Consider the following 27,409-nt stretch of genomic DNA (forward strand, 5'->3'; position numbering starts at 1 on the left):
TTCTCTTGAATTAAAACACATCAGTCAGGTGCTAAAAGTAAAAAGTTGAACTTGCTGGGACAATTTATAGCAGAGAAACTTGTTTTTGTTACTCAAGTTGCTAATTTTTGGAAATTGGTTAAGTATTTGTTTGAAGTTTTGTACACGCTTACCCTGTTCTGATAGACTTACCTAAATACATGCTTTCAGCCTCTGTAGGAGACAGTGTACTAAGTTAGATGAATGTTTGGTGTTGTCCACTATGGCTTTTTTCATGCCATAAACTTCATTACTTATAAGCATTTTCATAAAAAACTAGTCAATTTTAAAGAACCTAATTTGTACGTTGTAAACATTTATGTTCTGCAGCTGGAGACTCTAAGGCATGTTTAGCCCTGCGGTTAGGAAATACACTGTTTGGAAAGAACATTACAGTCATAGAATTGTAGAATGCTTTGGGTTGGAAGGAACCTTTAAAGGTCATCTAGTCCAACCTCCCCTGCAATAAGCCGGGACATCTTCAACTAGATCAGGTTGCTCAGAGCCCCATTCCACCTGACTTTGAATGTTTCCAGGGATGGGGTATCTACTGCCTCTCTGGGCAACCTGTTCCAGTGTTTCACCAGAGTAAAGAATTCCTTTAAATCTTCCCTCTTTTAGTTTAAAATCACACCGCTTGTCCTATTGGAACAGGCCCTACTAAAAAGTTCGCCCCCATCTTTCCTGTAGGCCCCATTTAAGTACTGGAAGGCCACTATACGGTCTCCCTGGAGCCTTCTCTTCTCCAGACTGAACAACCTCAACTCTCTCAGCCTGTCCTCATAGGAGAGGTGCTCCAGCCCTCGGATCATTTTTGTGGCCCTCCTCCGGACCTGCTCTAACAGGTCCATATCTTTTTTGTGCTGAGGGCTCCAGAGCCGGATGCGGTACTCCAGGTGGGGTCTCACTAGAGCGGAGTAGAGGGGCAGAATCACCTTGCTCGACCTGCTGGCCACGCTTCTTTTGATGCAGCCCAGGACACAGTTGGCCTTCTGTGCTGTGAGGGCACATTGCCGGCTCATGTCTGCTCATGTGTGATTATGTTGGCTTGTGTACGATTAGAGCTAATCATATAATCATAGAATTGGTTGGGTTGGAAGGGACCTTAAAGATCATCTAGTTCCAACCCCCCTTCCCATGGGCAGGGACACCTCTCACTAGACCAGGTTGCTCAAATCCCATCTGACATGTTTCTTATTGAAAACTGCAACTTCTATGACTTTTTCTGTTTGATGCCTATTATCACATAGTAAGTTAAGTATCAAGATAAAATATCCTCAATCTGCTATTGCTATTTCCCTTGCTATTCTTGAGGACTGACAAGAATGTTTCTGAAGAAGATGTAAGTTTGCTTTCAAAGTCATACATTTTTATGAAAAATAGAGAAGCAGATGGCAGTAAAATAGCGGCATCCAGTGTTCTTTTCTAACTGAAGTAAGATGCAGATATCACTATAGAAAAAGCTTTCCACTAGAGTCTTTTTCAATAAAGGGAGAAATGGTATGTTGAGCAATGTTACTTAATTGAAAGAGGTATGTAGAAACCTGTTACAGAACCAGCTTCCCTGGGACTGCGCTATACGTTGTGTAGACCGAAGTAAAACTTACTTTAAAGTAAAAGCATGAATTACACTTGATTTGGCTGAAGGATTTTGAACTCATATAACGAGTTCACCTTGCACACAGATTTGTGCTGCACGAGTTCTTCAGCACCTAAATTGCTGTATCTAGTGTTGTGGTTTAACCCCAGCCTGCAGCCAGGACCACGCAGCCACTCCTGCAGTTTGCCCCCTTCCCCCTGACAAGGGTAGGGGGAGAGGGAGAAAGGGGGTGGGGGGAAGCAACTCATGGGCTGAGGTAAAGACAGTTTAATAGAACAATAACAGAAAAAAGAAAATAACAATAATAATCATGGTAAAAGAATACATAAGATAAAGTAATGCAACACAAGTCACTGTCACCACCCGGTGAATTGGTCGGCCGGCTTGTCCCAAGTGGCGATCGCAGATTTCCGCCCCCTAGCCAACCCCCAATTATATGTTATATGTTGATATGTTCGTCCTAAAACTGTGTAATTCTCTCAGCATCATTAGGTAGTAGTTTTTGGAAGTAAATTGTGAGTTTGTTCTCTATTTAAATAGTAACCCAGTTTACTTGAAAAAGAGAACAGCTGTCAACATCCTATCGATGTTGGTAGTGGTTGTGCCTGTGAAGGGTGAGTGCCATGGAATATCTTGCATACAGTTTCACCTGTTAACTGCAGTGCACGGAGAAGAAGATGATAAGGGATATATCAGAGCTCTAGTGCAAAGCATATTTTAAGCTGTGTCAGAGGAATCTGCCTGGTCAGCAGGTTTTTTAGTCCATACATCTGGATGACTTTTCATAACCTTTACAGTGGCTCAAGACTTACAGTGCAGGTGAAGGACTTGTTTGTTTGTTTTAAAGCAAACAGTTTAATATTAAAACTGTTATTCTGCTTGTGTGTATGCTAAATGCAGATCTTATTTCATGGCTTGATTGTGTCTTTGATGTGATAAACTTGCTGTGAAATGCAAAAAATCCGTGTTAATATACTCTCCTAAACACTAGTAACATGGTCAGCAGCTTATAAATTATACAAAGGAGATGGTCCTTTCCCCTAAAGAGCTTACCTGTAAAATTGGGTAACATTTGAATATTACAGTATGTTTCCACAAAAATAATTTTCTGTCTCCATAGTGATCATGGATTTAGGAAGTTGATATTAGAATATTGGTGAGTTGCAGGCAATTTTCCGAAGTAGAAAAGAACCGCAAATGATATTGACATTGATTTTTGTTTTCTGAAAGCTTGTCTGTTGTTTAGAAATTATGATTCTTCAATTATGAATCCTGGAAATTAAACCCTTGTAGACTGCCAGATAAAAAAAATCTGAGAAGAGAAGCTGCGGATATTACAGATAAACCCGATTTGTGGAAAAGAGAGCATTAGCATACATCACATGGTCAACTTAGTATTTACTAAAATATCTTTCCTATTTTGGGATACTCTTCGTGTTACACAGGTGCAGTGCAAAATTCCTGACTAATGTTTTTCAGACACAGAAAGTTAAGATAATTACAATTTACTTTTTTCAGTTTCCTGAGATTTGTGAGTGCCAATACTTAACATTACTACTAGAATGTAGCAATTCTGTCTTTATTAGAGGGCACAAGACTGATGAGGCAGTTATAAGGCTAATAATGAATTGATATATGCCCGCTTCCATTTTTGGTATCTTTGCTCTGAGGAGAATTCTAGCTAAATTCAGCAGACTTTGGCTGACAACTTAACGAGAAATACAGTAGTCTCCAGTAGAAGTGTGGGCAGTAATTGGTTGCTCCACTGTTCTTTGCTGTCTGGGGTTGAACTCTTAATCTCTGTGTTTGCTGGGCCACATCGGTCTGACCTAGAACTAGACTTTCAAAATTCGTGCTGTCAGACATTGTACATCAAATGGCTTCCTGCTTTTTGTATGACTAAAGGGAAAAAAAATGCATATGAATCTGTTTTGTCTAAGACTTTGCCTTTTGGAACAGAGGGGTGGGTGTACTTCTGGTAAACTGCATATGATTTGTAGTCTCTTAATTTTTCAAGTATTTAGTAGTCTGTGGCTGTGTCAAAATTAATTCCATATTATTCAGTTGAAAGCCACCTAGCAGAGGGACTTTCTTCATAGTGCCTGTCTGGTTTTTGTTTTGTCAAACCTTTGTTTGTCACAGTTGTAGGGACTTATGCATCGCATTCAGGGTGGCATCTGGAATGCGCTTCCAGAATGGTAAAACGTTTTAAATGTGAAAGCTGTTTGCCAGAGCACGAGCTGCAGCTCTCCTCGCTAACAGTCTAACAAGAATTTCCCAGTTCAGCATGATGTGCGTTACTATTATAAAACAGAGTTACATCAGGTTTTCGGTATTGTAAGAAATTAATTTTGCAACATTTTACTATATGCCAGACTGACTCTAAACATAGCGTAGTAGCACATAAAAGAAGGTGTTTTCAGTGGAATAGTAGTGTCTTCCTGTTGCCAGGCTTTCTGGTACCATACCATTGCTCGATAATACCTGTTTGTAACTGTGTGGCATTAGCTTTTACTGCCTCTACAAGCCTAATAAATAAGTGTATGCTTTTACTAGTTATATTTCCTTTGTTTGGCATAATGAATGCTACAGAGATGAAGGAGCTCGTGCATCTAAACAGAGGTTTTGGAGTAAACAAAAGTTTTTCATCTCATACATTACTGATAAAGTTCTTATAAGCCTTATATACAGTCACTGTATTTTCCCATGTACTTATTCTAATTATATTTTTATCTACCTGACTAAGTCTCTGGAAAGTTTGGAACAATATTTTTATAGAGTCCTCGATCTCCTGTAGAATGGTAGTAATATTTTGCTTTAGAATCATTAGTATCTTTAGTATCATTAGAAGTGTTTTGATGCAGGATCTGCTCTTGCAGCTCTGGACGTGGACTTGTTGAGTAGTAGTTTTGAAATTTAAAGTAGTAAATATTGAAAAGTTATCTTTTGTGAAACGAGGCTGCTCAAAAGAGTCATTAATTTTTAATATTGTTTGAACTTACAAAGTCAATTATTCTTTAAATTGTGCAACAGTTCTTTTCAAAATCAAATGCAGATTTTTTCAATACCCTTATATTTTTGGAAGTGCAAATTGGCCCAAGTCTGTCCTTGAAAGTAGAATGTTACGACATTCCAAGATAATAGCATAATGTATAGTCAGGCAGATTAATACAGGGAATACAGAACTGTTTCTCATGCAAATCTGATTCTTGACAATTCTTTCAAAAATTATAAGTCTGTAAACATAAGCTATTACACTTCCTGCTCTCCAAAATATGATGTGTCAGCTCAAGGATGCAAATGTGATTGTGTGGAATAAACAGTGTCAGCTCATCTGTCATTTATTTGATGAACATCTGGACATAAAAAGGAGGCAAACTGCCGATACAGATTTGTTAATAAATAGGACTTTCAGGATGCAGCAAAGGAGGAATTGGACAACTTTTGAGGGGTGGAGTACTAAAAATAGACTGTTCAGTACAATGTGCAAGGTCATAGTCTGGGGGATAAATGAGGGTTGTTTTTTTAATGGGAGACTTCTTCCATTAGCTCCATTTTTCATAGAAACACTTTCTGCTGTTCCAGAATAAGCCAGTGCGGTAAGGAAGTAGGGTAAATGTGGTCCTACACTGTATCAGGAAACTTTGTAGAGAGAGGAGGATATTACTGTGGTTGTATAGGACTTACCTGAACTAACACTTGCACTCTTTCTTCTGCTAAGCTTTGTATTTGATAGACCTGTTCTCACTTTAAAGTATTAGCTGTCTCTCTTGCAACCAAACCCATCTCTGATCTTACGTAATAGAAAATTCCCCCGGTATCTCTCCTACAGTTTTCATATGTAATTCAAGGTCTAGAAGACATTGTCATCAAGGTGACACGTTCTAACACATTTTTTCCTTCTCTTTAGCTGGCAGCTGTAGGTGTAGCTGTAAACAGTTGTTACTATAATTGTATATAACTAAAAACAGTTTGAAAATACACTCGTGCTTTACTGAGTAAATAAACACTATGCACTAGTGGATATTTTCTCATTGTTAGCAATTCTGTTTTTCAGCGTCAGGGTTTCGGCATTAACTGGTTTTTGTTTGTGTTTGTTATCAAAGCCATTAAAAGGGGAAAAATATTTTACCCAATCATCAGTGACAGACACCATTAATGTATATTGTGGGGTGTGTTGTTAGTATTTTTTTTTATTAGTGTTTTTCATTTCTTTGAATAATGAAGCCAAAAGGGTGTAGGGGAGTAGCACAATAAAGTAGATTCATCATAATGTCCGAGAGGGCTTTCATGTTATAATCCTTTTTAGCCCTCAAGGGGAAAGTGTTTGTGTATTTCCTTTTATTCCCAGTCACTTTGCTTTCTGGTGTATTTATGTTAAAATCAGAATAGAAGATACTCCTGTAATAGATCTCTCCTGGCTTCACTTAGTAGCTCTCTGATCAACTGGAATGGTCCTTTGGCTGCAGTGTGTTCACGCTCCCAAGGTAGGGTTTAGTGGATCCTACACAGCAGTTCCAGATTTAAGGAGTAAGCCTCAGCAGTTCCAGCATGATGGAAATTCCGGCAAGCTTTAAAAGGAATGATTTGACAAGGAAGATTGTGCTATTGCAGCTCAATTTGTTTTAAATAATACGGTCATTGCATTTGCATGAAGCACACAAGAGCAAGAAACAGTATTTGTTGTTAAGTGGGTTTGAGGTGCCTTCATGCAACTGTATGGTCTGCCTGACTCGCTGGGCTGTCTGCAAATGCTAGCAGTCCCCAACCACACGCGTTCTGGTAGCAGCATCTGGCTTTAGGCTGAGTAAGAGATCCTGGCTATGTGCCTTTTCGCACAGTTTAATATGCTAACTAAATATAAGCTGATTAGAGCAACTGGCTTTGGTCTCAAATTTTAGTTAGGTGAAAAAAAAGCATCTAGCTCTTTTAATGAAGCAAAATGAAGACTGATGAAAGTGCAGCAAGTAGCTTGAGCGAGGTGGTAGTCCACGCGCTGTCTGCTCCTTGGGCTCTTTGGCTGTCTTCAGTCTTAAAATGTAGCTGCGGCGTAGGGACAGGGACGAAATAAGACTAAATAATATCCTTTTCACATTAAGCCTGTTCTTTTCCAACCGAGCTTAACTCTGAAACTGAAGTAAGAAACTTCGTATTTTTGATTATCAAGCCATGCAAACAGTATTTTGATTTAGAAGTGTGAATATAAATTTTTCTTCTAATGAAAATCTCATTTAGCAGCCCTGCGTATTCTCATACAAGACATGAAACGGCTTTATTTCCAACTAGACAGTGTAACAAAATTTCCTAACCATTTGATCAAGAGCTGCCATGATAGGTGGCTTCCTCAAGCTCATGGGAATTTCCCTGAGCATCAGGGCTTTTGGAAGATATACTGTAATTTAATAAGTCAGAGGAATAAATCTCATTTATTTTTTAATTACTATTCTGGTGTTTATTTTAATTTGTGAAAAACAAAATCTCGAAATTGATAAGCCCTGAAAAGACAGTTAAACTGCAAACTTCTCCCGTATGTATATTGCCAAGTGGTTACTGCCTGCCGAGTGCTTGCTCCACACAAGCCTTTCAGCTCTGAACTCTCTGCCAGGCTACACTTCACAGACCATTTTGTCTCTAAATAGCAGCACAAGGAACTGAATTAATGAACTAGCAATTTTAGCTTGTTTTAAAATCAAAGTATATTTGCTCACTGTGGATATCCAGCAGTCTAGGCTTGTGTCCATGACTGTGAGGTGTGTCTCCATTTCCTCAGATTTTCCTCACACATTTAAACACTAAGATCTTACATATTGTTATGTGGCAGCCAGAAGAATCCAAGTAGAAAATAAGCAGGTGGAAAAAAAGTGCATGCAATTTTCAGTGGATGGCCAGAGCACGGTGTAATTACACCTTTGTCTTTTGGTGACGTTTGCTTTTCCTTAAGTCAAATTCACGTGTTTGTACCATGGTGCCAGTCACACTGTTTTATCCACAGGAAGACTTGGATCCCTGTCTCAGACGGATTCCATAGTGATTTTGACTTTAATGTTAAAAGTGACACTTCTCCAAGCTATAATTTGTGTTAAAATGTGTGGGGATTTTTTGTTTCCGTCTGCTTAAGAGCTTTGAGAGTAAAGATTTTTATTCATTGGAATTACTAACTGAAAAAAATTTTCCCTTGAGTATTAAGAAAATGTATGACATTGATTTGAAATAACCAGTGTTTTTAAGTCATCGAAATCTTTTGATTCTTGGTAGCATGGGAACAGAAATTAGGGTTTTGGTGTTTTGGGGTTGTTTTTTTTTTTTTTTTTACTATCTTGTTGCACAGCAATCTCAGTAGTATCACTTCAGTCAGGATTTTAATCTTTCAGCTGCCTGGGAGAAGGAAGTGCTAAGACCTGCATTTTATGATTTGGGTGCTCTTGAGATGATGCATTTAGATTAAAATTAATGCATTTGTGAACATTATGATAGATTTTTGACTTTTGAAATGTCTATAATTATTTTATATGCTATATATAATGTATCTATTTTGATATGACTTTATTAAATATTTGGAAATGTAGTTTACTTCCATCTGCTTTGTAAAAGGAACACAGTTTAAAATGTTGCTTTTTGAAGGGTTGGGTGGGTTATATGTTTTGAAGTCTTTTGAGAAGAATTATCAGTAGAGAATTTAGTATGCATTAAGAATAAACATGTCTAAATAAACGTATAAACGGTGCACAATGTTTCATACTTTCATTTATGTGTTTAAAATACTTCCATGTCTCCTAAATTTTTAGCTGCAGCATGAGAAAGCTGAACTGGAGCAGCATTTAGAGCAGGAACAGGAATTTCAAGTGAACAAACTGATGAAGAAGATTAAAAAACTGGAAAATGATACAATTTCGAAGCAGCTCACCCTGGAGCAGGTAACTCCTTACTTTCAGAATTTTACATGACTATAAAACAAGGGATTCTGAAAAAAAAAGTAAATACTTGTTTTGTATTAGATTTGACTTAATCTTTTAAGTATGTAAGAAACTGGGCAATATCAAGAATATAGAAGAATCAGTTTGACTTTCAAAGCAATAAATCATTCACACAATTTATTATGAGAAACTTTGATTAATTTTTCTTTTCATGGCCATTGTAACTTTTAGTAGGCTTGCTGTAGGTCTTCATGTCTCCTGGACAGCTGTGAGTTTTGCAAATGGAGCTTTTTTTGTGAGTAAAGCTTCTTGTTGCTGTTCATCAGCTTCCACTCTCATGCTGCCAGTGAGAATGACTGTCACTTCTGACAGTGGTTAAGCACAACAGTAAACAATATGCATGTGGTCTGTTGTGCTCTAGGTCACCTTTTTGTGGCAGCTTGGATAGCACAGGACTGGAACTGTGAGATGTCAACTGTGTCTATGCTTAAAAAGATTTGAGATTTAACTACATCCAACTCCCTTTCTCCCTAGACAGTTATGAAGATTGCAGAGATAAAACACCACTTGTTTTGGTCATGTTTCCACTGGAAGTTTAGACATTGGGACTGCTCTTATGTCTAATTTTAGGCATGTGCATCAAAGCATCTCAGTGGTGTTAGCAGGAGTCCTTTTGACTTAAAAGGCAAACTGATGAAACATATAGTCTTGTTAAAGAACTTCAGTTTTTCTGGCTTGTGGAAGTCAAATAATTTGGGTGGTGTAAATATAATACGTTATTTCTGTGGATTTTTTTGCGGTTCTCATTAGATGTGGAACTTTTTTGTTCCTGGTAGTCTGAATTTCTACCAGTTTTGTATGACTCTTCTATTTCTGTTGACATTGTGGATAAATCAGTTAATGCCTGTCTTAATGATGAAGTGGGTTTTCTTGATCTTATGCTAACATTCTTTATGGAGAGATCTATGGAACAAATTGAAAAATAGAAAGGTAGGAAGATGTAGCTGCCAGCAAATCCTTAATCAGCATTTCAATCATGAGATTGAAATAACTCTCTTAGCCACCAGGGGGTGGTGGTGGCCACTTAATCAAAATGCAAAGTAAGCTTACATATTAAGCTGGTTTAGCCTTTGAAATGTTAGCCTGAGACACAGCTGAAATCTTAATGGTATTTATTTTCATATCATTGTTTTGGGCTGACAGACTTTTGAAATCACAAAATTTGAAACTTGTTGCTATATTTGAATATCAACAATAGATTGTTCAAAAAGCACGGATGCTCAGAGGTCTTTCTGTCAAATATCTGACCTTGAAACCTTACTTTTTTAATGAAGATGGTAAATTTATATGTCAGTCTTAGAATTCCTTGGGTATTTGTATGTAATAGAGCACGTACCTGTGTTTTCTCTTACAGTAAGGTATAGTAAATCTCAAGTTACTTTAAACTTCAGCATGCTTTTTTCTTTTACACAAATTGAAAAAAAACAAAACACGTTGTGCTAATTAACCAGCTGAAGCAACAGCTTTTGGGGCATGTGCCATACCTAGCAAGAAGCAACTAAAAGCTGTGAGCAGAGCAATGTTGCCTTTATTGTACAAATGGGAATTAAGGGAGAGAGATTGCCTCAACGGTTCAACATAACCTTTGGGAGACCTGTTAAACAGGGCTTGGAGGGAGTACTTCAGCAGTGCTTTGAACATAATCTAGGGCTGCATTACTAGATCTATCACTGTAATCAGTGACCAGATAGTTACAACATATGTTCACTAAACTATTATTTTTAAAAAATGGAACACAAATACTCTATGCTTTGTGTCCTTCCCCTGTTGCTTTCTCTCATCTGAGCTGCTTATGCCACAGATGATTGGTAGGTAGCCATTTGGTAGCAGTGATGGTTGTGTAGAACATTACTCCTAAATAAAAAATTAAGTTGGATCTTAGGGTTCAAATGTGACCTGACTTAATTTTCTTAAGTCAGCTTGAAGTGGTGGAACATTTTTCTCTGAATGCTAATGGTGAAGAAATTTGCGACATGTGACTATTTCATTAACTGAATGTCTCAGCTAAAATGAGCAATAATGTTCTGTGTTACAGTTCAGTGGTTTGACAGGAAATAAATAGCTGTCAGTTTTGTCCTACAGAGGCCAAGTTTGTGTAGTCTTACTGCTACAGCAGTTAGGAGATGAGAAATAAGAACTAAACTGTTCCCCATCTTTCCCGTAGGCCCCCTTTAAGTACTGGAAGGCCACTATATGGTCTCCCTGGAGCCTTCTCTTCTCCGGGCTGAACAACCTCAACTCTCTCAGCCTGTCCTCATAGGAGAGGTGCTCCAGCCCTCGGATCATTTTTGTGGCCTTCCTCTGGCCCTGCTCCAAGAAGTCTGTGTCTTTCCTATGCTGAGGGCCCCAGAGCTGGACGCAGTACTCTGGTGAGATCTTACCAGAGTGGAGTAGAAGGGCAGAATCACCTTGCTCGACCTGCTGGCCACGCTTCTTTTGATGCAGCCCAGGACATGGTTGGCCTTCAGGGCTGCAGGTGCACGTTGCTGGGTTATATTGAGCTTCTCACCAACTGAAACCCCCAAGTCCTTCTCAGGCCTGCTCTCGATCCATTCTCTGCCCAGCCTGTATTTGTGCTCGGGATTGCCCCAAGCCACGTACAGAATGTTGCGCTTGGCCTTGTTGAACTCATGAGGTTCACACGGGCCCACCTCTGAAGCCTGTCCAGGTCCCTCTGGATGGCATCCTTTCCCTCCAGCATGTCTGCCGCTCCACACAGCTTGATGTTGTCAGCAAACTTTCTGAGGGTGCACTCTGTCTTAACATCCATGTCACCAACAAAGATGTTAAACAGCGCCAGTCCCAGTAACGACCCCTGAGGAATACCACTCATCACTGGTCTCCGCGTGGACATGGAACCATTGACCACAACTCTCTGAGTGCGACCATCCAGCCAATTCCTTATCCACTAAGTGGTCCACCCATCAAATCCATGTCTCTCCAGTTTAGAGACCAGGATGTTGTGCAGGACAGTTTCAAATGCACAAGTCCACGTAGATTATATCAGTTGCTCTTCCCTTATCTACCAACGCTGTAACGCCATGGTAGAAGGCCACCAAATTTGTCAGACACAATTTGCCTTTAGTGAAGCCATGTTGGCTTCCATGTTTCTTCTGGAAAAGTATTCTTGGAGAGCTGCAAAGAATTAAAGCTACAAAGCGGGAGGGGCAGATGAAAGGCAGAGAAGTGAAATTTGGGATAGTGGGCTTAGGCAGAGATCATATTCAACTTTCATTGATTTGGAAGATCTCTGTTTTAGGAGGGTACAGTTGTGCTTGTTCTTAAGTTGGCAAGACGACTGAAGAAGCAGTAATCCAGAAATATACAGACAATGGATATTTTAGCTGCATTTGAAGTAAATTAAGTGTATGCATGAAAGAGACAGAGAAGAGTGAATACAATTGGATGGTGAGGAAGGTTAAAAGGCATTTTTCTCCTCCTCTGAAGGGAAGATTAAGGTCCAAAAAAGCAAATAATACTTCCTCATTTCCCTGTTGTGAAGGTAAAAATTAAATGATGTTTGATTAGGATGTAACTTTGAACCCACGTAGAATGACACTAATATTGACAGAGCTGCTGGTTTGCTCTTGAGATATAATCCCATCCTGCTTATTTTAGTTCAGAATATTATCATGGTCCTAACAAATTCATTGACTAGAGCTAGACTACATTTCAAAGTACACCTGAAACTACCTAGTACAAAACAAATGCACCTATTCTCTGAATTCACAGCTCTGGTCAGGTTGCTGCAGTCACTTCTGTAGGTTCAATTCATGGTGTTAATCCTCAAAGCTTTAATATCCTGACACTGGGAGGAAATGGGACAACATTCAAGATCAGGAAAGGAAGATACTTGTTCCTAATGTGTTTTCGTATTGCTGGAAATGTGGATCTCTGTTTCACAACCCAGTTTCTTTGGTGTTTCATCAGAGCATGTCTGTCAGCCTTCTGGGCATAACACAAGGCTCATTTGTATATTGTTGCTGATGGTTTGACTTTGCCATTGTGCATGCTCACCTGCATGCAGATTTCTAATTAATGGATTCTGCTGCCTTGGTGATGGTTACTGTAACACTAAATGTCATCTTAGAGTTTTTAAATCCAAGGTTATAAATAATTTGCTCTATCTTCAAATTCCAGCGTGTTCTTCTTCCTACCATTAAATGAAATAGATTTATTTTCGCCAGTACATTTTTGTGGGTTTGTTTGGTGCTAGATCGATAACATAGTTGTAAAAAGACTACATCGGAGCAGGTGAGTCTAAGCCATGCTGCACTGAAGTGATGCAAAACCCGTTACTGCAGAAGTAGTAATCTGCAGTCAAATCTTTTTCATCGTGTGTTTATATAGAGAGCTATGCAATGCATTGAAGATCTGCACGTTGGTAGTGTAGAAGCATGGTGTGCAGATTCCCAGAATGTTTTGCGTACTTTCTTCCCTCCGAATGCTGTCAGCCCCGAGCATTGGCCAAGCTGACTGATGAGCAGTGCCCTGAGGCAAAGCGCCCTGTCTCTCCAGGGGCAGAGCCCTTTGCCTTTGGACCACTCCAGCTCCCGCTGGTGCAGGGAACAAAGTGTCCGTCAGGATCCAAATTGTCATCCCTCGTGTGAGGCTGAAGCATGTTGCTCCTGACTTCTCTTTTATTGACCTGTAAGTTCCCTCAGCTGTTGATGTACATCTGAAAACTCCAACATGGAAAGATTTACTAAACAGCGTTTCTTTTTCTAATTGTATTCCCTATTATTCATCAATGTATGTCTATTTTTACTTACAGTAACTAATTCCTCTAAGCTTTATAGAAGAAAGTTGTACATTCATTAAACTTGCACTGTTACCTAAAGTGCATAAGTTAAAATTTTTTTGGGGTGTCTCAATATTAATTTAGTGGTTAGCACAGGGCCCTTACAGATTTACATGCTGTAATAGCACTTTACCCAGTGATGTAGTAAACATGTGAAGAAATCACTTAGTCTGTTTTCAGTCTTTCCATTTTGTAATGTGGGATTATTTGCCCATCAGGAAAGTGGTTAGTGTTAACTAAGGCTTGGCTGGGAAAAATACCTCCGTGCTATTTTCCACCTGTAAAGGGGTTGATCTATTCCCATATGTTTCATTATTGCTAACTTCTGGAGTTCAGCTGCCAGTGTGACTCAGTAGGATCAGCTGCATCTCTTAATATTCTAGCATATTCTTAATAATATTTGCATTGTATTTGTACTGAAATACTAATAATTTCTTCCTGTGTGGTTCTACATTATATCAGCTTTTATTACCTTATAATAGAATCAAAAATGTTTGTTCACACAGTAGTTGAATGGGAATAATGTCAAGTGAAGCGTTTACTTTTATAAAGTCTTTGCTAAAATAGAAATACATTTGTGTCTGCTAGTAAGGGTTAACACAGTAAGCCTTAAGGCAGTTCACATAATTTTTTCTTTATTATTTTTGTTATGTCGCTCCTTTATCTAACACGCGGCACACATGGCTTCTCTTCCATTCTTCCACTAAAAAGTAAAAAATTTTTCAAAAGAACAAATGTTGGTGTAGTGGACTGTAAATTCAGTTTCAACTTCAGAGACGCATGGAGTAGGCTTGTCTTTGAATAGATTTGTCATGTCATCAGTGACAGCCTTTCCAGGTTGCAAGCTCCTCACTGGCCAGAGATGACAAGTTCCGTGAGAAAAAATTTTGTAAAGGAGATGACAACTGTGCAACTCCTGAATCTCTTGATTTTTCTGTGACCAGTGTGTTGTGCCTGATTTTTGTCTCCACCTTCCCCTTTCTGTCAGAGAGCATCATGTAAAATGGTGGTGTTACAGCAGTGATCCTCCCTTAATGACTGTTCCTTGCAAAAAATATATTTCCATCATTTTCATTGATTGATTTTTCTCTCCAGCTAAGACGTGAGAAGATTGACCTTGAAAATACTTTGGAACAAGAACAAGAAGCACTAGTGAATCGTCTCTGGAAGAGGATGGATAAGCTTGAAGCAGAAAAACGGTTTGTCTTGTTGCAGTGTGTTCATTACTGTGGGAGAGATATCATTTAATGCATAACGTTCTAGAATCAGTAAGTTCATTTCCGTCCCACAGGAGTTGTTTAATCTATGAAAACATGGAAGTTAAAGCAGTTGTAAAGCTCCTTGTTTACATGATGCCACATCCTTGATTGCCTAAAGTAGATAAAACTAAATAGTATAAAAAATGATCTGGGACCGGGAATTTGCTGAAGTTTTTCAACTGCTGATAGACTCTTCTTAAAGCTTCTGGCTTGGGGTCAGCTTTATATTTGTGGCCCAGAGAAAGTAACGGGGTATTTCAGCGTATTTTTTGCATGAAAACCTTTTGGTTTTTCCCTATCTGCTCAAAGAAAACTTCAGCTTTTTCTCAGTGGTGTGCACTCATGTCATTGAGACTTCTGCTGCTTCTTCAATAGAAGTTAAGACAGTGAGACTTTATATTCCTGGGAAAGCTAAGATTAAAAAAACGTATTAAAGCAATCGTCTCTTTAATGTCATATATAAGAACTCTCTTTTGGGGGGAGCAGGCAAGAAGAGGTGATTAGTACCTTATTTTCTTCTACGTATTTAGGGACAGTTATGTTAGCGTGACTCTGTGAATCTTGACTGGGGCCTCAGAAACCACCTGAGCCTAGGTGAACTGCAGGTTTTGTAGTTTTATTTTACAGAGCCCCGCTGTGTGAAAGGTGCTCTGAAGAGCTACATGCGATACTCAGCAGTGGTAAAGCCATAGCGGGATGGGCGTCTGTCAGATTTTTGTGCATCTTAGATTTAAAGCCACCTTTAAACCAAAGCCGGTTTACTTTATCCCAGACTGTGTGCCTTCTTACGAGGAGCTGCAGTGCAGCCAGACCGTGCTTTTGCCCCACTGTGTACGGCACGTGGGAATACTGGGACATGCAGAGAGTTGTACTGGCATAGTGCTGTCCCTGCTCTTCAGGGCGGTGTTGGGTCTGGCCCATCAACATGTTTCTACTGAAGAACAGTTTCATGCTTTCAGGCTGAAAAATACTTACTATGTTAACTCCAAAAATCATCATTTAGAACATTTAGTATCTACCATATGCTTATTTCTGTGTAAGAGAAATTCATTACTCCTGAATTTACAGTTATTTGTGGTATTTGAAACCCTGACTGTATGGAATACCTTTCTGTTCGGAGATTATTTAAAAAAAAAAAAAAGAAAAAAAAGAGGGAGACTATTTGGTTATGCTTCAGAAAATGTATCTGAAATTTTCTCTTTTGGTAACGGTGAAATGCAGAAAAGCTTGTGTTCCACCACAGACATACTTTACTTATCTTTTAATCTTGAAATATGTGTTCTTCCTCTAAGAACATACATGTAAAAACTCATAAGAGATTACATGAATTTGGTTAGAAATGATTTTGTGGAATAAGTAGTGTTTGAGTATAAAATTGAGGTAACTATATGTAGTCTGGAATTTGTTTTTCTGGAACTACATGCAGAAATATTTAGGAGTGTCAATGTCTGAGTATTTTAGAAAATCCATCTGTGCTTAGACAACAGATTTTACCTTTTCTTAAATTTTGTTTTAAAAAAGAAAGCATTATAAGTCCTCCCAAAATCCTCTCACCAAAAACTGTAGTTAAAAGAAATCTTTTATCCCTGTCAGAATCCTTGCAGTGGCCTCCTGGGGGATTTGAGGTGTTTGGTTTTGTTTTTTTCTTTCATTAGAATTGAAAGTAAAATTTGAACTATTTTTCATACAGAATTTTGCAGGAGAAATTAGATCAGCCAGTATCTGCTCCACCGTCACCCAGAGACATATCCATGGAGATAGATTCTCCAGAAAACATGATGAGACATATCAGATTTTTAAAGAATGAAGTGGAGAGGTTAAAGAAACAACTGAGGGCTGCACAGTTACAGCGTGAGTAAACAACTTGTTTTAAATCTTTTTAAGTTTGTGGAATGTAAGATTTTTATATATACTTTCATGAGTTTGAATTTAAGGTAGAAGTGGAAAAAAATAGGGCAAGTTTGGATTAAAACATTTTCATAATTGCAGAATTATTGCTCACTGATGTATTTATACTGCAGTTTGGGGGTTTTTTAGCTTTACTAGACGGGTGTCTGGAAGAATCAACAAATATTTCCTGAATATTTTGGACCTGAAAAATATGTTTCTATCTTTTTTTCAGAGACTTAGCAGTATTTCAACGTTTAGATTTTTCAAAACAGATTTATGGCCTACTTTGTAAGAGTCTTGTTATAAATTAAGAATTACTGAAAAGAATTAACAGCTGGCAAAATAAAGTTCAGTAGTATGTAAGAATTTCATTTGTTAATGATTGCAGCTACCTTTAATTGTAGCTGTGTTGGACTAATTTTTCAGGCAGCTATTTGATTTGACAGTGTAGCAGAACGAGTAATCTTATTTTGTTCTTACCTATGTAAGATCGCTTTGAAGGTGGACAGAATAAATAGTTGTGTAAAAGTCCTTGTGTTTCTGTTGTGAAGTGTCATGGACCCTTGCCCAGAAGCAGAAAGCCTGCTTTTGGCCCTGCCTTTCAAGAGAAGAGGCTGTGGCTCTGAGCACACGGTCTCAGCTGGAAAAAAGTTCGCTTGTGCATGCCTGCGATCTTTGCAATGCCAATCCTTCATTCCTTCATGCTAAATCTAAAATTTCTGTCCGAGTTTCATCAGTTCTGCCTAGTTCCTAGTCAGTAGCATTATATTTCAATTGATAAGTAAGTGGATACCTAACCACATCGACAGAAAAATTTGAGTGAGTGGGAAACGGGCAATATTCTCCCTCTCTAGTGTGCTGGTCTTGACAGGCTAACAGGAATATTTCAACGCCAGTTTAGAGAAGTAGCTTCCCAGAGGCAGCGGCCTTCCTTGAAGACAGAGGTGATGGGAGAGTGCTCTTTTGCACAGGCCTTGTGCGCCAGTTTGTGGTATGAATAATTTGTGTCAGTTAAAAGAAGATAAGGACTGGTGATCTTTGTACTTGCCAATTCTGCACTGCAGCCTTCACTTACTGAGCTTCAGAACGAGAGCAAGGCCTTAAAGTACCCTTTGTACAAGTCTAGCCTAATTACTTTCATTTCAAGTATTCTTTATTATTTTTAGGTGATTCTTTCTGAATTACTGGGATTTAGAGTAAACATTTAGAAGTATTTAAAGTCATATTCTCATTGAAAATAAAATCTGGGTTTAAAAGTACTCTTCCCTTTTGTGAACAGATTAAACAGAGCTGCAATATGAATAGCAATCCTGATAGAAATGGTGGGTGCACTAGCCTGCAAGCAGAAGATGAAACTGAAATACAGTTTTCAGATTATTTTTTGCGATATGTCGTCATTAGAGAACCTCTAGTATTATTCATAAATATTTAATAAAAATCTGCTTACTGAATTCTCATACTATTACTACATTTTGTATTCCTGAAGCACTTACTTCTAGTCTAGGAACTGTTTTGGTATAATAATAGTTTTAAGTAAGTGATACTGTTACATTTAGAAGTAGTATTTCCACAGAAGAGACATAAATCATGTCTTGTTGATGGTTTTGGAACAGTTTTCTAAAACGGGAAGAGTCTTGATTGAAGGGTGCTACATAATGAAGTCATCACAAAGCACAACGAATTATAATTTTTTTTTAATATCAAGGAATTAACTGTAAACTCCATCAAAAACTGGAAAACCTTGCAAAATACATTGTGTCATAAGCCTTCATCATGTATTTCATTTTATTTAAATAATCTGTCAAAATGTTTTGTAGCTTTCCATAGTTTCATTTTATCACTTTATACAGCCTATGATACCAGACCATTTAAGTGATGTTTGCTGAACTTGTTTAGAATTGCAAACTCAAACTGCCGATTTGATGCAAAGAGTAAACCACTTGTTGACTTTTAATATTGGTACATGTTCTGCTGGCCAATCCCTATGATACAATGTGTAATTGAAATAATGCTATAAAATACATACAAGTTAGCAATTTAATACAAGTTTGAGTGTTTTGGGTTTCAGAAGTTGTTTTGTGCTTCCTTCTTTGAAATGGAGATATGCCTTTAAAATAATTTCTTCTGTGTGTTGTAATAAAATCTTCGTAAACGTGGAATAGCATTATTTAATAGAGCAGGATTCATTGTATTTCTTCTTTATGGTTTTAGTTTTATTATTTTCTTCATTACTTTTTCCTTTCTTTTCAAATTCATTTAAGTAAATACTTAAAATGTATTTTGGTTTTTACCTTTTATTTTGAAAACTGCTGTCAACCAGTAATTTATTTTAGTAGCCACTCTTATGAATTAGGCTTTGAACTAATGATTTAGAGATGAGAATTTTGAGTGATCCATCCTAAGCATTTTCTACACCCTCATTCTTGAAGTACTGCAGTAAAATAGGCAAAACATATTTGCGTCTTTGTGAAATTGAATTTTAATCAAATTTTAACAAAATTCTGAATTTCAGATTCAGAGAAGATGGCACAATATTTAGAAGAGGAGCGACATATGAGAGAAGAAAACTTAAGACTTCAAAGAAAATTGCAGAGGGAAATGGAACGTAGGGAAGCACTCTGCAGGCAACTGTCAGAAAGTGAATCCAGCTTAGAAATGGACGATGAAAGGTTTGTATTTGCTAGCCATCCAGATATGTTGACATCGAGCTTATTGATCAATGCTCATACTTCTTTTTTAATATTATAGAATAAGTATTTATAGAAATAACCTGTATATGGATTTGATAAATGTGTCACATTTCAGCAAGGTCCAGGAATATCTTCACTAGAATTATATCCAACTTGTGTAGAGATTGCATGAGTTTTAACAGTGAGAAAGAAAATATTTGTATCTGAAGATCGTTTGGGGTTTTGATAATGTATATTGAAATAAATATAGCTGCGGAGTTGAGATTCATAATAATGCAATCATATTACCTTTGTTTTGCCCCTAACTTGGTAACTGCAGGGAACTCTGTGAGGTAGGAACAGCATCCTTACCTGGGGCTAATTTGTCCTTTGCGGAAACTAAACTGTGTTCAGGAAAATACTAAGGGGTACTGTGTAAAGCCTTAGAGAGTGGAAGCATTTCCAGAACTGTTGGGTTGTTCTCGATGTCCAAACTATAACATCCTTGATTTTTTTTCTCTACTACAAGCTCCATAGCTTGCACTGACCTTATAGATAGTCTTGAGTTTTTCATGGTTTTATATGATGCCTTTTAGTGTTTTCTCACGTCATAGTCATATGACAGTGTTATGTCTTGAAAGAGGTTTTTAAGTACACTTTGAATAAAACATTCTTAATTCTTATCAAATGCTCGTTATTTTCTTGTACTGTTTTGCATTATTCTGGATTTATAGTGGTCCTTTAAAAAAAAAAAGTTACTCTGTGCTGTGTATTCTTCTGATACTGAGATATTTCTTCTTGAGTCATCAGTATATTTGTTATAAGCCATAATTTACCAGAAACAAAGTACCAGATATTTTGTTTCAAGGAGCATCCTTAAAGTTCAAGGTAGCATTTTCATTTTAATGAAATACTAGGCAACTGACATATATTGCAGTGGTATCTAGTATTAAGATGTAGTGAATACTATATAAATTAAGTTGTTAGAAACACAGGTTCTGGTATTTGAACCTACTTTTATTAGCCAAATCTTTTATTCCAATATTTACATTGTAATGGAAATACAGTAAAAACATAAATCTATGTGATTACCAGTATTAAGCCAAAAATGTAGAGTATCCTAATAATTTTTTTTTGTCAGCCAGTTGCAGGCAGTGGTAATCAATAAAATGCAGGAAAATTGGATTAACTATTCTGTACGTCTAAGAAATTTAATTATCATGTTGATTTTCTTGGTACTACAAAGGCATGACAGAATTGTTCCAAAACAGGTATTTGCAGTGTAAGTAATACAAAGTAAAGGGAAGGGTGAAGCAGGTACTGGAGTGGTTAGTCTTAGGAGAACTGTGTAGACAAAATAATTCTGGAACTATATGCAGCAACGATTTAAAAATACAAATTTTTGTCAGCTTACACTGTCTTCCTACAAATGATGGTGGTGATGGATCAGATATCCATTTTTTTTTTTCCAGTTGCATTCTGTTAACTCATGATACTTATTTTTTTGTAGGTGAGGGTAGATGAAGATGCTTTACTGAATGCAAAATACACAGTTCTTCCAAAACTTCTTACTACTGACTAGCAATAGCTTTGTCTTCTCAATCCTCTAGCCTGTTCTCTGGAGTAGTAGAAGTATGTGAAAGAAGGAAGCATGCTAACAGTGTTCTCCTATTCCATACCACCTGATCCAGCTACTAGGATGACTTACAGAAAATTGTCTTTATGTAAAATAAAATAATATTAAATCACAAAGACCACTGCCTTGCTGTAATGCATGTACTGTCTGCATTCCAAGTTACTATATGTGTCGCAAAGGTAGCCTAGTCAGTTCAGATTTGCTAACCTTGCCACTGGTAGCTCTTTAGAAAACTTACATTTAATTAAACTTTAATTTGCCAGTTCATTCATTTTCTGATGTTCTCTATTGTAGCTACTTTTATTACCTGGTCTACCCAAACTTAAACCAACTTTGGTATCACTACGCTGTACTGCCTGTGTTAGGAGTTGTGGCTTAGTAACTCTGAATATCCTAGTTAAAAATCAGTGAGATGCAATATCAAAACATGTTTCAAATAGTTTATGAACTGGCTCACAGACCTCAAAGTAGTCATCATTGTGAGTTCCATCAAATGTGAATATTTTTAATGTTGCTCCTTGTTGTGTTTTTTTCTGCAATCTAGAAGTAAATGTAGTTAACTAAGAATTTCTGGGCAGCACAGTGGTAAAAGGGGAGACAAGTAAAAGTCAGAGGCTGTTAGGTAGGTAATTTTGCCTGCTGTTTTCCTGTGTCCAGTAAAGAAACACAGCTACATGTAATAATTTAAACCCAGGTGCACTGATTTGCAACCCTATGTGCAGGTGGAGGTGAGTAGGGAAACCTCTAATCTGGACAGTGGAATCTGGGTGGAGAGTGCATAAGCAAGTCAACCTGAAAGCTGCCAGCCTAGTGCTGTGGAAAAAATACATAAAATTACTTTTGAGTTCTAAACAGTAAATGACATGTGGGAGCAATTGGTATGATTTTTATCTCCTTTTATATCACACTTGATGGCTGTGAAGAAGATTCACTGTATTCAGTGAGTAAAGTACAAATAAATACCACTAAAATTATTACAGGTGAGGAAAAATGCATTGCCTGAGGTTCTAATCTGTTCATTTTACCACAGTGAAGTATGGCAGGTGTCTTGCAACGCAACCTAGAAGTATCTTAAGTGGGAGAAAGTCCTGGGTTTGAAATGTTTCTCTTCTCTCTGTTCCAGTGGCAAAAGACATGATGAGCAAATGGCTAAACATTGAGACCTGAGGGATTTAAGTAGGAAACAGGGCATATTTTTAACTGTGAGGCCGATCAGCTGTTGGTGCAAATTATCAATGCTTTAATGATTTATTTTTTTTTTTCCCCCTTTTCATGATTTCAGATTAAGGTTGAATACCTTTCTGGAAGATACACTCCAGCCAGACAAGCTATTGAGTTCAATGTAGAAATGAAATGTAAAGTGCAAGAACGTAGTATAGGTCAGATTGAATGACATGATTTATACCTCTGGCCTTAATATGTGCTATTCTAATCGTACGCAACTTGTATGGTTTTAACTGCAAGTGACTAAGATAAGTCCAGTTATTTCCATTGAAAGTTAAGCCGGTATCTGAGCCTTCAGCAATGATGAGAGTTCCTGTCATGACTTCCTAAAGGCGACTGGTCCTTCATTAATCTAATGTGATTCTTATGGGAACTGAGAAAACCACAGTGAAACATTTAAAGCATGGAACATTTTAAAAGGTTTGATCTAATTATTCTTTGCCTTTTTTTGTTAGATATTTTAATGAGATGTCTGCACAAGGATTAAGACCTCGCACTGTGTCCAGTCCTATCCCTTATACACCCTCACCAAGTTCTAGCAGACCTATATCACCTGGTAAATATTTAACCCCGTTTCTAAAATTATTTTATGCATCACATAGTAATGTGCCCTCTTAATATATTTAGCCTTTTCAAAGCTAGCCTGGAGAAAACAACTGCATCATAAATTTAAGAATGGTTATGCTTTAGAAGTCTTCTAGTGCAGTATGTTTTCAGATGGTTCTGTATTACACTGTGAACAAATATTAAATTTCACTTAAGTAGCTATCACTTGAACTTTTATTTCTTTTTTTTTTGCTCTCTTTTTCTCTCTTACTGTCTCTTCTTTTTTCTTCTTTTTTTTCTTCTTTTTGTTTTTTTTTTTACCCCCTCTATAGAAGTTGCCCAATGGGATGCATAGTTCAAACAGACTTCTAGAGTTTGGTGATGAACTAGTAATAAGATTGCTATTGTGCTCTGAATCAAAACTTTTGACGGAAGTCTAATCTTGAACATGTTGGAAAAAATCAGTTTCCATTTATCTTTAGTAGAGGAACAGCTTTTGTTCTGCTATTTTCTGTTGTAAAACAGTAACTATAAAATTAAGAATTCTTTTCTCTAGTACTTTATATAGCAAAGGCAAACTAACCTTTTCTGAGATCTTAATTGCTGAATATATTTTTTTAAGTCAAAGGAAATGTATTTGTGTTACTAACACATTAATTGACTGAAATTTAAAATCCCTTAGAATTGTGCTTGGACATTCTTTAAAAGTTGTTGGCCATGGATGTTATATGGTGATCACAAACTCGCTTGTACATAATGAAGTGAATCCTGCATGCCCTGCTTTCCCAAGTTCACCTTTAGAACCTGTATATTGACACATTCTGCAAGTTGGGATTGAGATATTTTATTACACAAGGTCTGCTAGAACGTATAAAATGTCTTTAAACTTGTTAACTTTCAAGATTGACTTTAGTTTTTTCGGAAGGACTCACAATAATTTTCATCCAGGTGTTGCAAAAGAAGTAAGCGTGTGTGAAAACTAGCTATGGCCATAAGCCATGTTACAGTGTTAGAGATGAGCATTATGATACAGTTTTTCAAGACATTTTTGGGCTTCTGAAATGAGCCAAATCACTTGACTGTGTTTTGCAAGGTATGTTACCAAGAAAACGCTATATGTTTTCTTATCCTTTTCCTGTAACTGCGTGTACAGAAATGTAGTCATGCTAACAACTGTTCTGGAGCAACTACTGTGGACGTTTGTGGTTATATGTGTGCAGCCTTCGTAATAATACAATATTCAACTGAACATCGTATTTGCAGTCCACACCGTGGTTGTAATTAAAAGTATGTGTGGGGAAAACTATCTGGTAACTTACAGGCTTGCATCCTAGATTACCTAGAAATGCACCCAATTTAGATGCTGATGTGTTGGTGCAAGAGTACTGCCAGTTTGTTCCTACACTGGGGCTGAAGCACATTCGTTGTTCCCTGTGGACTTTACTTCCCATCAGCAGTTGATAGAAGAGTGCTGTGTTCGAGTGGGAATTACATCCCACAGACAGGGAATGCTGGAACACAGTCTGAAGCAGAGTTAAAAATAGCACAGCTGAAATTATTGTTTCTAACAGAGTTCACAATTTTGTTGATGTTGGTGCAGTAAATGTTCCAGGCTAGCACTTCTGCTCAGACAGCTACATTACTCTGCTTTACATTCGATAAATTAATATCTGCAGTTGGAAAGTTTCAGACTTCAAAAAAATTGAAGCAGCAGTTTGTTAAAGAACTAATGAGATCAATAGGGAATTCTGTACAGCTGTTTGGTATATATGAATGCAGTAATGGATTAGAGCACTTTGTGTCTAAAGTAGTATAGTAAGACACTGTCAAGTATCGGGACAGAATAATACAACAGTTATATTTTGCATCAATTGTGTGACTTGGCATGTTGTGTTTGGGAAACGATGTGCTTGAATTTGTAGAAACATAATTTGAAAACAGTTAGAAATGCTATAATGTCATATAGATAGCCAGTCAGGTTTAATGGGTCAGATTCTGGCTCCTGAATCTGAGCCTTTTGTGCTTGCGTGGCTTGAGATGCTGCTTTTGAAGCGGGGGTACTGCTGAGATTTCTAGCACAGTGCGTGGAACTTTGAAGACTGTGGAAGTATTGCTAGTCCTAGGCAGCTGGAGGTTGGTTGCTGTAATTACCAGTTAGTCTTTAGTGTAGATAAACTGTTTTATGATTTGCTTCTGCAGCTAGGCTAGATAGAGATGAGCAGCCTTGGGTGTACTACTCTGTTATTGCTTCTTTGACTGCCATACAGACTTGCATTTGTAAAACTTTTGAAGCTGGTTTATCCCAAAGCAGTCCAAAATGGTAATGTTGCAAAGGTGACTTAAAGCATATTTTTTGCCTTTTATTGTTCCGGGCTCTTGTAACACATATTCACCTACCTCAACATTGACTTGTTTCTGTCCTTGTGCTTACAAAAGCACTTAGTTATAAAACATGTGCTGTACAGACAGTTGGATTGTGTAGTCAAAAAGCAGACTAATTTTGTTAATCTGCATTGTTTAACTACTCTAAAGTGACAGTGATTCCACTGGAGTCACTCGTACTTTGCACCAGACATACATTGGGGATGTAGCAGAATCACTTAGAATGGAAGGAAGCAAGGAGAGTAGGTTTTCTTATATCCTTTATTAGTGATTTGAGGCTTCCCCCCCCCCCAAAGATCTTGTCTTAGCAATTGTAGGCACAAACACAGATACATGCAATTAAGGACAAAGCTGGGTAGTGGTGCATGCTGTAGCTGCAGTGGCAGTGTTTTGCACTGATTCAGTGTTGAAGAAGTGTGAAAACTGATAAATCCAATGTGGTATTATAAAAGTTTAATAGACTTTCAGAAATTTTTTTGGTCATAATTTTCCGAAGCAGTTGCCGGTGTCTAATACTAGACAGCTGAGAAAAGTCTTGTCTCCTACCTTAGTGATATTTTTGTCAGAAAGCAATAATGAGCTAAAGGTTTTGGAAAATGACCTGTTTTGAGGAATATTCAAAATGTTCAGAACACTTCAGGGTCTGAACTTTAGGCACTTGGCGGTTGCTGTTTCTGCTCACCTTGGTTAGCTGTACAGGTACTCTGCATTTTTATAAATTAGTTCTTACAGAGAGGAAACATTTCGCTGTAAGAATTAGATATTTGTACTTTTGAATATTAGGCTTTCCTTAATGTGGATAAAACAAGTTGTAATTCTAAATGTTAGTTGCTAGCCTAGTCCTGTTAGCAACTAATCCCAGAATGTTTTAACTTCACAGCCCCAAAGATCTTTGGGTCCCTGCCTGTAAACACCGAGACAAAACAGGAGGAAGCCTGGGTGCAGATCTGGTGGGCCTTGGAGGAGCCACCTACATCCATTTTCTTTGTGGCAACTTGTAGTGCCCCAGTGCTACATGGCTTCTCCAGGCACAACCTCTCTGCTTCTTCAGACTATGTTTTGTTCAGAGAGCCATTCCCTCTGGGGAGAAATGGGAGGCTAGATGGAAACACTTGTGGACTAAAACTAAGCCGCCAGGGGAGCCTTACACCATTTATGTTAAGTGAAAAGTTATGTTTAACATTGTGTAATGTATGTTTTGAAACATATGGTAATTTACTACAAGAAAATAAGCTAATTTTACGTCACACTTTTCAGTACGATAACTATTTTTCAGGTGTCTAATCTGGCAGCTGTTACAATTTCTTAGCCTATCATTGATTTTAAAAAACCTCACTCTTTAGTTTGTAATATAAACAAGAATGTTGATGTTACCTTGTTTTAACAATTTTTAGGTCTGTCATATGCAAGTCATACAGTTGGTTTCACACCACCAACTTCACTGACTAGAGCTGGAATGTCTTACTACAACTCCCCAGGCCTTCATGTGCAACATATGGGACCATCCCATGGTATTACAGTAAGTATTTAAAATAGTAAATACTTGTTACCAATGTCAGTTTGGTTTTTAAAAGTTATAATTGCTTGTCCTTAAGCTTTTTTTACAAAACACTTCAGTAAATGTTTGTTTTTGTCTCCTTACTCCAAGATATCTATTGCTGCTTTCTTCAACCCTGATTTTCCTCTTCACCCCTCAGAAACTGATTCTTTTTGGAGAACCTTATTTTCTGCAAAAGAATAGGATGTATTATCATCTTAAGGACAGTAATAGGTATCATCTTATGGATCAGCAGGCAGGGTGTGAGAAGTGATGTTCTGAGCTACTAAGCCTATCCCGGGAAGTAAAAACATTGCTTTCATTTTTCTCCTAGTCTCCACCATCTGACGGATGAGTCATCTGAGGTTGCTCCAAGCTCAGGTTTTCTTCAGGATGACACACAATGCTACCACCATGTCACTGTAACAGGCAGTTAACTCTTATTTTCTGTTCTCATTGGCAAAGAAGAAAGTTAATATAAACATTTGTTAGGACAATTTCTCATATCTTTCAAGTGGATTTATTTCCTTTTTACCTCTCATGTTTGATGCACTTCTACTTAATCGTGTTTCTTCTAAATATTTGTGGAGTTTAATGAGCAAACAGACCCTAAATATTTGGCAAAATACCTTATAGTTGTTATATCAAGACCATTTTGATTTTTCTCAGCATGTATGGTAGTATATAAATATCCTGCAAGGTTTTTGCATATACTTGTCATTCTCAGATGTGAAAATATGTTTCAATATAATTTTTAGTAGAATGCTAAAATATGGCTGCTTCTAAAACCATTTAGGTGAGCGTGCAAAGGTAATTGATAATTTCATTGAGCAAAGGGCGGTGGGAAGGCTACAATAGTGGGTAGAACAAGAG

The 27,409-nt window shown here is 37.5% G+C and overlaps 1 protein-coding gene across 1 annotated transcript in view; it reads left to right on the forward strand.

Annotated features, from left to right (window-relative positions):
- The window catches only part of CCDC6 (coiled-coil domain containing 6), a 37,152-nt gene that overhangs the window by 6,907 nt on the left and 2,836 nt on the right, over window positions 1-27,409 (forward strand). Inside the window, exons 3-8 of the mRNA XM_009889820.1 lie at window positions 8,404-8,532; window positions 14,489-14,592; window positions 16,343-16,503; window positions 19,055-19,211; window positions 22,527-22,627; window positions 26,394-26,518. Of these exons, the coding sequence (XP_009888122.1) occupies window positions 8,404-8,532; window positions 14,489-14,592; window positions 16,343-16,503; window positions 19,055-19,211; window positions 22,527-22,627; window positions 26,394-26,518 (777 nt within the window). The remainder of the gene's footprint in view (window positions 1-8,403; window positions 8,533-14,488; window positions 14,593-16,342; window positions 16,504-19,054; window positions 19,212-22,526; window positions 22,628-26,393; window positions 26,519-27,409) is intronic.

Source organism: Charadrius vociferus, unplaced genomic scaffold (genome assembly GCF_000708025.1).
Source record: "Charadrius vociferus isolate BGI_N301 unplaced genomic scaffold, ASM70802v2 scaffold738, whole genome shotgun sequence".
Classification (NCBI taxonomy): domain Eukaryota; kingdom Metazoa; phylum Chordata; class Aves; order Charadriiformes; family Charadriidae; genus Charadrius; species Charadrius vociferus.